Source organism: Adiantum capillus-veneris, chromosome 15 (genome assembly GCF_014529385.1).
Source record: "Adiantum capillus-veneris isolate H3 chromosome 15, ASM1452938v2, whole genome shotgun sequence".
NCBI classification, from domain to species: Eukaryota; Viridiplantae; Streptophyta; class Polypodiopsida; order Polypodiales; family Pteridaceae; genus Adiantum; species Adiantum capillus-veneris.
In genome coordinates, this window is record NC_140945.1 from 109,904,811 (window position 1) to 109,917,196 (window position 12,386).

General features: G+C 43.5%; 1 protein-coding gene across 1 annotated transcript in view; it reads left to right on the forward strand.

Annotated features, from left to right (window-relative positions):
* Positions 1-2,884: 2,884 nt before the first annotated feature.
* The window catches only part of ALPHA-SNAP2 (alpha-soluble NSF attachment protein 2), a 34,298-nt gene continuing 24,796 nt past the window's right edge, over positions 2,885-12,386 (forward strand). The window contains exons 1-4 of the mRNA XM_086482946.1: positions 2,885-3,156; positions 3,404-3,453; positions 4,208-4,280; positions 4,361-4,440. Of these exons, the coding sequence (XP_086339072.1) occupies positions 3,012-3,156; positions 3,404-3,453; positions 4,208-4,280; positions 4,361-4,440 (348 nt within the window). The 5' untranslated portion in view covers positions 2,885-3,011. The remainder of the gene's footprint in view (positions 3,157-3,403; positions 3,454-4,207; positions 4,281-4,360; positions 4,441-12,386) is intronic.

The window sequence follows — 12,386 nt, forward strand, 5'->3', positions numbered from 1 at the left end:
GAGCACAAACAAAGCTAAGTGAGGGGCAGAGTTGCGCCCTCACCTTTTAAATAAAGGAGGGAGGAAGGTCGCCATTACAGCATAGTGTGTAGATCGCCATGAGTGGAGAGATCCCCAGCTGAGACGGTGAGGCCGCCTACAAAGTGTAATGAAGATACTACCCTAGTGACTTCACGACCGGGTTAACCCAAGGTAGTACCACGACGTATCACTTATGTTATAGAAGGGACGTGCCCCATGGTGGATACCATAGGAGGCATGTTTCAGTAGAATCCAAGGTGCCAAATAAGCTAGGGATTCATTAATAGGTGGGTAATACTGTGTGTGTGTGTGTGTGTGTGAATATTAACCAAGGCAGTAACCCGCCACCCCTTTTTTTGACCAAAACATATTCCTTGTATTTCAAAAGGTCAGGTCCCATGGTGGAGATCTAATAAAGTGAAGCTTAGGAAGTACATGACCTAATAAGTTAGGGGTTTTGAAGTAATACAATGTGTGTGTGTGTGTGTGTGTGTGTGTGTGAGAGAGAGAGAGAGAGAGAGAGAGAGAGAGAGAGAGAGAGAGAGAGAGAGAGAGAGAGAGAGAGAGAGAGATAGATCAGTATCAGAAATTGTATGACGAAGCCAGGAAAAGAGAGGCAAAGGGGAAAAGAGAGGATAAAAGGCAAGTATCTATCATTATGTGGGCCCACTAGGCAAAGAGACACACACGCACGCGCGCACACACACACACACACGCAGAGAGAGAGAGAGAGAGAGAGAGAGAGAGAGAGAGAGAGAGAGAGAGAGAGAGAGAGAGAGAGAGAGAGAGAGAGAGAGAGAGAGAGAGAGAGAGAGAGAGAGAGAGAGAGAGAGAGAGAGAGAGAGAGAGAGAGTATAGTGCAGGTGCTTAAATGCTTCATATTGTGCAAAATCGAAGATGTCTGAATATGGCCAACCAATATTAAGACACACAAAAACATTAATACATTGGGCCCTTTGTCGGCTCTGTTTTACACATCACCGATAAGAGAGCACCCACTAGCAGCATTGTGCTAACGTTCTTGTTTTTGGCATCTTCTTCTCAATAATGCCTTTGAGAGTCTTACTCTGCCATTTTTGGCAGAGCTGGATTTTGCAAAGCTTCGTTGCGAGGAAAGGACAAAGGTAGTAGCCAACTTGTAGGTTGAATGCAGTGTTCGCTAGTAGCTCAACGACAATGAAGCTCACACAAGCTTCAATGAGGCTTCAAGCCCGTGCGAGACCTACCAAAGAGCTCCATGCGTCTTTTATCGCACACTAAAGCTGGCTTGGGGCTTCGTTGGTTTGAAGTCCACAATGATCACCCACCAAAGTGGGCTGTTACTTTTGGTAGGAGTCCATAACTTCTATGAGGTAGTTGTGCTCCACGCCTTGGATCTTCTTACAACACAACAATGTAGTTGTCAAACTCCCTCCAAGGGACCTTTGGCAATCATTTGTTGCAAAGGAATCTGCCAATCCTTGATGATGACGTTTACTTGCCGATGACAAGATGCAATTTCTTCTTTTTATATGTAGTTGCCTCATCCTCTAAGCATCTTGTGAGCACAATGTACATGTTCAGTCCCACACCCATCAAAACTAAGTCATAGTGAAGCAGCTGCCACAATAAGAGGCTATAAAACACTTTGTTTGGAGAGTAGCAAGTTGCATATTTTAACATGCACAAGAAACACATGCAATGTTTGAGTATACTTGTGCTCAAGGCCACCTTCCTCATATGTTGTGCTTGATTAAGAAGGATGAATACAACAAACTATCTCTAGTGAAGTGTACAAGAATAACCTTTTAAGCAAGAGGATTTTCATAGAGAGATACTTATGTTTTCCCATTGCTCTTTGCCAAAGTGATTATCTCTTTTACTCATTGTTTGCTTGAGAGCATTGTGGTAGTGACATCCATGTAGATTATGGGACGTATATATGACCACATGTCTTGATTGAGTGTGACCAAGCCAAGTGACAATTTTGAGAATTTTGGATGGAATGAGCAAGCTGCAATGTGTGATGATCATGTTCAGGTTAGACTAAGATATGGAGCAATAACAACATGGGTTTCGTGGCTCATGATCTCTTAGCCTCTCTTTAATACCATATTCCTATGGCTTTCACAAGAACTCAATCAAAGTTATGGCCAACAAATCTCTAGGTTACCGTTTAACGTCTCTCAAGCTTGCTTTGACCCAAGCTTCCCTATAGTGCCTCTATATGAGCCATATATGCATTGAGTGCTTGTATAATAAATATAGAGGAGAGGAATGTGATCACATAGGGTTAAAGGGGCTATTAAAAACCAGGTCCCTGTAAAGGGACATGTGGCTCCCCAAGTTTATAATGGTATTGGGACAACAGGAGCCTAGTGGTGGAGTGGATAGATAGCTCACGTGAAGGTTAATTCTTGACCATTAGATCTGGGTTCAAACCTTGCTGGTCACATTGGCTCTCTATTCACCCGAGTGTGGCTCCCTTCACAAGGCCATTTTTGATACACAAAATTTTTTAGCTGTTGTGCTGCATAGTTCGCGCGTCTTGGATTAAAGCGTCGCTTTTACTGTGTGCGTGCCTTACAACACTCTTCCAATTGAGCTTCTCAAATTGAAAATCTCCAAAGCAGGACTTCGAAAATTGTCCTTCTTCTTAGGCGGACTTAACTTGGGCCCTTTACCCAGCTGCACCACCAAATTGTTGAGGTGTCAAACAAGCTAAGCTATCTCTTAGGATAAAATTTTTAAAGAAGGGAGGGCCTAGTTAGTAATGTGTCATCAACGTATGTCGTTATGTGACTTTTGAAAGCCCTAACGCACATTTTGGGAGCTCTTATCTTCTTCATGGCAGCACACAAACTCATTCACACTTTTGTCGGCCGGACATGGTCTAGTGCCTTGTATAGTCAAGTTTTATACAGGGAGAATTTCAAGTTCGCCAATATACGTGCGCCACACAGAATCTCTCTTTCTCTCTCCTGCCTGTGGGTCTCGTGCCTGCATCGGTGATGGGCGATCAGGAAGCGAAAGGGGATGAATACGAGAAGAAAGCAGAGAAAAAGCTTAAAGGATGGGGGATCTTCGGCTCCAAGTACGATGATGCTGCCGAGCTTTTTGAGAAAGCGGGAAACTGCTACAAACTCGCTAAAACCTGTAAGTCTCTCCTTCATCAATGCCTATTTTTTCATCAGGTTTTCATGCCCGCACAACCTCGAAATGGAAGACATAGATGCGAACTAGCGATTTATCTTCTCCTTAAAATTTTCAAGCAACATGAGATGTAGTGTTTCTTGTGTTATCCAAATGTGCACATGCAAGAAATCGATGCTCATACATGTGATGTCATATTTGTTGCTGTGATTTCCTCTTAATATAAATGATCTGGCTGTGTTTGTTTCAGGGGATAAAGCAGCAAATGTCTACATCCAACTTGCAAATTGCCACATGAAGGTTAGAAGCGCACAGCTTGAAAAGTCTGTTCCAAGCTTGAGATTTTCTCCTTGTAATGTTTGCTTTAGATTTTTTGAAGCTGCATTTGTGCTGAAGGTAATTGCTTCCTTCTTTATTTGCTTTGGGACAGCACTTTTACTTTGTTGTCCAGGGGGTGCAGTAAGTGGAAGGGATTAGAGAGTGTGTTTTGGGTCACTCAAATCAGTGAAGAGCTCCACACCCAATATTGGGCACCACTAACACAAGTTGGAACACTAAGCAAATCTGCGCTAGTCTGGTGGATAACCACTATGAGTTTTTGAACTTGCACTTCTCTTATGTTTTGCTTCTTCTGGCTTATCGAGGGTTTAAATTGGTCAAGTGGGATTTTGCATGCTGCATGTCTATCTGTCTGGACAGTAGTGGAAAGCAATGCATTATGGAGTCGATATAGTCTGATGGATGACTACTATGAGTTTGAACTTGCGCTTCCCTTATGATTTGAATCTAGGCATCTCCTGGCTTATCAAGGGCTTAAATGGTCCGAGTGTGGATTGTGCATGGTGCATGTCTATCGGACATTAGTGGAAATAAGGTGCAGGATTGAAATCTGTCCCATTGTTTGTGTTTCACTTTGACTGATATCCATTGTACAGTTTTACTTGGAAATCAGACAAATGAGAACAATGACATTCACATGCACTTAAAGGCTGCTTGTACAGTTCTCTTTGAAATATTTGGACTTTGAAATCTTAGTTTTTGCATCTAACTGCAGCTTGAGAGCAAGCATGAAGCTGCTTCGGCATTTGTTGATGCTTCTGTTTGCTACAAGAAGTTTGACTCTAAAGGTAAGAATCTACTCCAGCATCTCTGATACCTTTAAAGGCTTTCTGACATTATAATGCTCTTCATGGCTTTACTCCTGCAGAAGCAATAAAATACATGAATCTGGCAGTTCAGATGTATATGGAAATTGGAAGGCTATCAATGGCAGCAAAATATTTTAAGGTTTGAGATTTGGTTCAACAACTTGCAGGCATCAAACTTGTCATTTTTTTTCTCTCCCTATGCAGGAGCAAGATCAGATAGCTGTTTGTGTTGTGTTATGTAGCTATTGTTCTTTACTGTGTTGATGATATCTGTAGCACAGATGGTGAGATTTTACTGACAGTAGGTGCACAATTGCTTGGATGATGCACTGATGGTTTTAAAATTTTTGCATTAACAAGAGTATTCAATGGCCAAGTTTTGGTATCTTCTGTGCTGTGTAAGGTATTTCTGATGAAAGTGACTGAATCAGCTGCCCGGCAGTAAAGGCTTATTCAGTCGCTTTCACCAAAATGCCTTACAAATCACAGAAGATACCAAAACTTGCTGAGGGAGTGCTGCTGGGTCATCAGTACTAATGTGGTAACCGCCATATTGCAATTATCCCATGAGAAAGTTGACCTACAGCCTGAAAAAGCAGCAGTAGTAGGGATCCTAGCACTACAACAAGATCAGAGCGAGTTCTCTATGCTTTTTGTCACAAAGTGATGACGCGGCGGACAACAGAAACCCTAATTTCTGCCAGAAACCCTAAAATTCCTGCAAACCTAATTTCTGCCAGAAACCCTAATTTCCGGAAATCGTGGAGGTTGATTTTTTTTTTTTGGAAAAATGATGAGCGACGCGAATTTTGCTTTTTTTTATAAAAAAAGAGAAAAGACTCTCTAAGAGAGAGAGAGAGAACCGATGCTTTTTTATTTTTAAAAGCTTTTGGGGCTCTGCTTTTGGGCATCCCTTGTAATCTTTAAATTAGTGGTGAGGGCCTCACTTCTCAGAGCATCTGGACGCAGAGTCTGAGAGTGAAACCCTAACCGCTCTCTTGTACTTTGATGATTGATTAATACAAAAAGAAATACCGAAAGGGGCGCCAGTCTTTGGGGCCAATATCTCTAGGCACGGAACTCCGCTAGGCCAGTGCAAATCTATTGTGATCCGTGAATTGTTTTGAAGTGGTTATTTGGTGCTGTCGCAATTGATTTTTGACAGTGTCCAAGTGTGTTACAGTGGTATCAGAGCACGGCCGATTTCTCTTCTACGGGAAATCCGATCCCCGATTTTTTTTTTCCGTGGCACCTATGGCTTCAGGCAATGATTAGTCGACTCCCTCTGCATCTGGAGATGCGGGCAGGGATCACAACGAAGATTCCGGCAGAGAGTATGGCCCGCCTTAGCCTACTTAGGCGGAGCGGTGAGAGATGGAGCGTCGCCAGTTGATTGGCGATGCAACAAAGATGATGCTCAATTTTGCCAAGGACCCGAAGATTGCAAAATATATAAACCAGACCTCTTTGGAAGAGGTACAGATGGAGTGGCAAAGAACCACAACACCACTCCCGAAACCCACTCTCAAGAAACCTTCTGCCTCCAAGAAAATATACGGAGAAGGAATTGGAGAACGTGGTTGATGCACGGATTGCTCAGCTTTTTGACGTGCAAAAGAAAGCCAAAAAGCATGGCAAAAAGTAGAAGAAAAGCACTGACATTCCTGGTTATTTGGGTCGTCGGTCGACTTTTGACAAGGCAAAGAAACAGAAGAAGCGTGTTCGATTTGAAGGAGTACCCAGTTCTTCTTCTTCTTCTTCTTCTTCTTCTGATAGTTCTTCTAGCTCCTCGGATTCGAGCGAAGAAGACAGAAAAGGTAAAAAGCGAAGCAAGAAACAAAGCTTCGGAAAGGGCAAGAAAAAGGCAAAGAAGGCTACATCTCGCCCAGAGACTGACAGTTCTACTGAGGACTCGTCTACAGACAGCTCAGATTTCGATGACGGAAAGTTTTATGCGAACAAGAAGAATTTTTACAAAGCCAACCAGTATGACTTTCTCGAAGATAAAAGCAAGAAAGTCCGAGAGTTTAAGGAAGGTGGCCACTCGATCAAGTTTGATACTTTTCAAGATACTCAGATGCTTCGAAGGCTTTGTCTTTTATACAGCAGTTTGACATCGCTTTCGCGGGAGGACGCTATTCAGAACACTCCAAGATTCGGAGAGCTACCTCTTACCTTAAGGGGAATGCTCGTACTTGGTGGTCCACGCTTCTTTTAACAAGAGTGCGCCAGTTAAATGGCTGAAATTAAGAAGCTTTTTATTTCTTCTTGGTTGACGCAAGAATATGAACGAGATTTACGAGCTGCTTGGAACCATCTTCGGATGACCAAGAAAGATACAATCAATGCTTATTGTGAAAGATTCTGGAGCTCTTTTCTACCCGCCTCTTCATTCAAGAAGATCTCATTCAGAGAACAGATTCAGCGGTTTACCTTGGGTCTACCTACAGAGATCCGAGATCACTGCTTGGAACAGAAGTCAGCTTCTATTCAGGAGTTGATGAGTCATGCGAAGCGGGGCTTTGCCATTCACTATGGCAGTCTGACCTACCCCACAGATGAGGCCATGACACAACGAGCCGAACAGACTTCTGGGAATGAAAGTAGAAAGACAAAGAGCAACCCAGAGAAAAAGATGCACGACCCAAGCTTACTCCCGAGGAGAAAGCTCGCTTCATTAGAGAGGGGAAGTGCTTTGGATGCGGGGAATAGGGACATCTCTCCGCGAAGTGCCCTAATAAGGCACAGAAAGAACAGAATGATAAAGACGACGACAGGTTTGAGAGTTCGAGAGCAGCTGAGAAACGTGGCAGAAAAGACAGATAGAAAAGCAGAACTGGTACCACATGGCGTGGGACTTGCACCGAATATAATGAATGAAAGTACAAACTTTGCCGCTTTTGGGGCAAAGTGAAGGATCAGGAAGCTCTTTTGAAGGAGCCAAGGCCAACTTCTTTTCACTTGGAATTGACGGCTCGATTTGGAATTACGCCCGACAGACTGACGCCACAGGTAGAGGTAGTTTGACTGGCACCCGGATGGGATGTTGCCATTACACCGAGCATTGGCAAACTTTGTTTGCAATGATAGGGGTGTTAAGGGCACGCGAGTGACGTTCTACTCAGGATTACTTGGTACCACAAGAACTACGCCGTGGTTGACTTCCGGGCCGAGAAAGCGACTTTGATAAATGAAGGGCTTAGAGATTGTACTTGATGTTACTCATTCTTTTGGGAGAGAACTGAACGCTGGATAAAGGTTGAATATGTTTTGACTTGATTAAAAGAACGCCAAGATTTTTCTCCACACTCATGCCGATTGCTTTTCAGAGGGCCTGAAGATCAAACCATTGATCTGATATCCGGAAGCACGCCACCGAATTGGCCACCTTACCGTGTGAGCCGAGTACATAATGAAAAGATTATGAACGAGTGAAAGACCTCTTGGAAAAGGGTCTTGTCTAGCCTAGTACTTCACCGTATTGCTCTCCAGTGTTGTTGGTTTTGAAGAAAGACGGATCTTGGAGAATGTGCATCGATTATAGCGCTCTCAACAAAATCACCATCAAGAACAGATTTCCGATTCCTAGGATCGATGATATACTCGACGGGTTACAGGGATCCTCGTGCTTTAGCAGGATTGACTTGAAGAGTGGATATCATCAGATTAGGATAGCGCCAGGAGATGTCTACAAGACAGCTTTTCGAACGACTTTTGGGTTATTTGAGTTTTTGGTGATGCCTTTTGGCTTAACCAATGCTCTTGCGACATTTAACCGGATGATGGACAAGATTTTTCGAGAGTACAGGCTATTTGTTGGCACTTTCTTTGACGACATCATTGTTTTCTCCAAGAATGAGGCAGAACACAGAGATCATCTGCTTCAAGTCTTTCAGGCATTACGAGATCACACGTTAGTGATTAATGCAAAGAAAAGTGAAATTTTCCTACCAAAAATACACTTTTTGGGACGCATTGTGTCAGCAGCAGGAGTGCAAATGGACCCGGCCAAGATAGAGACTATCCGTGATTGGCCCGATTTGAGGAATGTCCATGAAGTTAGAAGCTTCTTGGGACTGTGTTCGTACTACAGGCGGTTCATACGAAAGTTTGCAGAGGTTGCTTCCCCTTTGCATACCTTGACACCGAAAGGAGTACCTTTTTCATGGGGACCCACAGAGGTGACTGCCTTTCGGACATTGAAAGAGAAATTGACTACAGGACCAGATTTGACTTTGCCGGACTTGCAGAAGTCATGTGAAGTATTTTGTGATGCTTGTGGTCGTAGTCTGGGTGCGGTCTTGATGCAAGCAGGCCATGTCATAGCTTACGAGAGCCGTTTGTTCTCTAGGCCGGAGATGACAGCACAGATTTATGAGAGAGCTTTTGGCGATTATCCATGCTCTTACTCAGTGGTGGCATTACCTACTCGGAGCGATTTTTACTGTCTTTATAGACCATCAGAGTTTGCGCTACTTCTTGTCACAGAAGCAGCTTTCGGAAAAGCAGATGCGGTGGGCGAACATCTTGTCATAGTTCCACTTCCAGATTGTCCATGTGCAGGGATAGAAGAATGTGGTGGCAGATGCTTTGTCTCGGAAACCGTTGGTTCTGGCTGTTTTCGTAATACATCATAGAGCTTCGAGGATATGGTCGATCAGTATGCCACAGATACAGATTTTGCAGATATTTTCACACGGATACGGGATGGGGAGACAATAGCGGGATACTCCCTTCGGGAAGGCTACTTGATGAAAAAGACTAAGTTGTGCGTTACACAGCCGTTGAGGGATAAGGTTATGACTGAATGCCATTGTCCACCTTTTACGGGTCACCGCGGCATTGCTACCACCATGAAGGGGGTAGAGGGAGACTTCTTTGGGCCGAGACTCAAAAAGGATGTAGAAGAGTTTGTGCGCAGTTGCTTGGTATGCCAGAAGGTCAAGTTTGACAGGCATAAGGCACATGGATTGTTACAGCCTTTACCCATACCCACCTACCCCTGGGAAAGTATTGCAATGGATTTCATTTTTGATCTCCCAAGAACACAGAATGATCACGATGATTTTTCGATTACATGGCGTGCCTGAGACAATTGTCTCCGACAGAGACCTTAGATTTACGAGTTTGTTTTGGAAGGCAATTTGGGAGAACATTGGCACGCGGTTGTAGTTCTCATCATCGTTCCACTTGCAGACTGACGGACAATCTGAGATTGCCAATTCAGTGATTTTAGATTTATTGAAGTCTTGTATCTCGGATCAGAAGACTCAATGGGAAAGGAACTTACCTTTGGTGGAATTTGCCTACAATAACACGATACACTCTTCGACGAGGAAGACGCCATGTGCGATTGTTGAAAGTGCTGCGAAGGTTCCATCCTTCCTGAGCACGAAAGATTAGATATTGGAAGTGGATGAATATTCGCGAGATTTGGATACGGCTTTTGCCAAGGTTCGCGAGACTTTGCAGGAGTCTCAAGAACGACAGAAAAAGGCAGCGGATCACCATCGTCGCGACTTGAAATTGAAGGAGGATGATTGGGTGCTCTTACGTTTTGAGAAGGCACGCCTATGAAAGAAAAAGGGAAAGGAGAGGCTTTTTCCAAAGCTTAGTATGCGATACTACGGACCTTTCCAGATAACTGAAAAGATAAATGATGTCTCCTTCCGATTGAAACTGCCAGATACTTGGAGGATTCACAATGCATTGCATGTGAATCTCTTGAAACCTGTTAAGGGTGATGTGCCTGATGATGGGGAGCCTGATGAGCAACCCGAAGTGGAAGAAAATGAGGAGATCCTTGTTCCTGAACAGATTTTGGCACATAATGATACGAAGAAAGGTAAAGTCCGAAGGCGGTTCTTGGTTTAGTTCAAGAACTTTTCTGCATTTGATGCTAAGTGGATGGAGGAGGAGGACCTAGCAGATACTCCTCGGATTGTGAAACTTTACCTCGATGTTTTGGTTTAGCATAGTCTACTCCAAACGGAACCCAGAAATTCAGCTTGGCCGAAGATATGGTGCAGTGGGATGCACAAGAGGGGAGTCACTCCGCTCCTTTGTCAACAGATGCCTTGATTTTGATACTAAAGTCACTGATGTCTCTTTGAGCTTCAGGGATACTGAGAGCTGACAGTATTCTGTTGGATGACATTATGAAATGGAATTCCTGATAATGATACTGATTTGTTCTTGACTTCTTGTGAGTGCATGAATTGATAGCCGAAATGACTGCAGCATTTTGGTCAGATTGATCTCGAATAGACATGGTTGCAATAGGGGTTAGTCAATCGGACATTGTTGAGGTCCCGATTGGACCTAGATGTGATTGCTAGCTACATTGCCAATAAATCATGGTCTAAGATCTGAATGAATGTTGAATGTCATGTGATGTCCTGTGATGTCTGGTGATGTCCTGTGATGTCGTGTGATGTGATTGTCGATTTTGTACATGTGCTAGATGTGTGTTTCTAGTACGTAGGTACTAACAGTCAGTGTCTGCTAAGACGGTTTATGGCTTTTGTCGGTTTTGCAGGCGTAATCACGGTCGATTACAATGCTTTTAAGAGGGGGGTATGTCACAAAGTGATGATGTGACGGACAACAAAAACCCTAATTTTTGCCAGAAACCCTAATTTTCGAAAATCGCGGAGGTTGATTTTTTTTTTTAGAAAAATGATGAGCGACGCGAATTTTGCTTTTTTTTATAAAAAAAGAGAAAAGACTCTCTAAGAGAGAGAGAGAATTGATGCTTTTTATTTTTAAAAGCTTTTGGGGCTCTGCTTTTGGGCATCCCTTGTAATCTTTAAATTAGTGGGTTGGGCCTCACTTCTCAGAGCATCTGGATGCAGAGTCTGAGAGTGAAACCCTAACCGCTCTCTTGTACTTTGATGATTGATTAATACAAAAAGAAATACCGAAAGGGGCGCCAGTCTTTGGGGCCAATATCTCTAGGCACGGAATTCCGTCGGGCCAGTGCAAATCTATTGTGATCGGTGAATTGTTTTGAAGTGGTTATTCGGTGCTGTCGCGATTGATTTTTGACTTAGAGTGTCCAAGTCTGTTACACTTTTAGTTGCAAGAAAACCTGTGTTTTTTTCTAGGCCAGTGCTCTATAATCTTCTGGGTTTATGCCTAGATCTAGGGATCTTGGTGGCTGTGCCCAGGTCTTGTGATGCTAGTCTCCTTGGTTGGGTTTTGGATTTGTCCAAGATTTAGTCCGATATGGTCTGGGACCAGTGGGGTGCTGTGTTTTGGGGGAAGTGACTTTGGGTTCATCGATAATTTTAGGGGAGTTGGGCAGCAATTTTAATCCCCTCTTATTAGGGGGTTGGGGGAGCCCTAGAGATAGTATAGCCCAGTTTTATTTGCCATAGCTCTTGTATAGAGGTGTCTAGCAGGGCTTGTTCCCACCTCTCTCTCTCTCTCTAGGCTGGGATAGGGAGGACATTGCAGAAGAGTTGGATGATTGTATCCTAGAGATAGATGTTCTCAAAGCCCAATTGAGGAAGACAGGCCTTTGTGTTGACCTAGGTGTCCCCTTCTTCATTACACCCAAAGGCACTCTGTCAAAGGTTTTATGCATGGATGGATCTGAAAAAATAGGAATATTGAACCAGACAAAGTTTCTTTAAGGGACCAAGGTATGGATAGCTACTCCAAGGATCCGAGTTTTGCCATGCACAGTCGAAGGTTTTATACATGGACAGATTTGAAAACATAGGAGTAATGAAGCAGACAAAGTCCCTTCAAGGGAAAAAGGTATGAGTAGCTACTCCAAGTATCCCAGTTTTGTCATGCATATTCTAGAGGAGAGCATGAAATTCATTTTCAAGGAGTCGAAAAAAATTGATTTTTAAGGAGCGGAAGTGAAAGCACCCTGTGTTCCTCCGAAAAGGGGAAAGTCATGCCTCGATTGACTTCAAAGAGGAAAGTTGGATTATTGACTTCAAGGAGGAAAGTTGGATTTGTTTATGGATTACTGGGGTTTGGATATGGACAAGGTGTTTTCAATGGATAAGGCATGATCCCAGGTTTTCAGGGATATCCACAGGGATCCATGTAGGGTATGATATCGGGTAT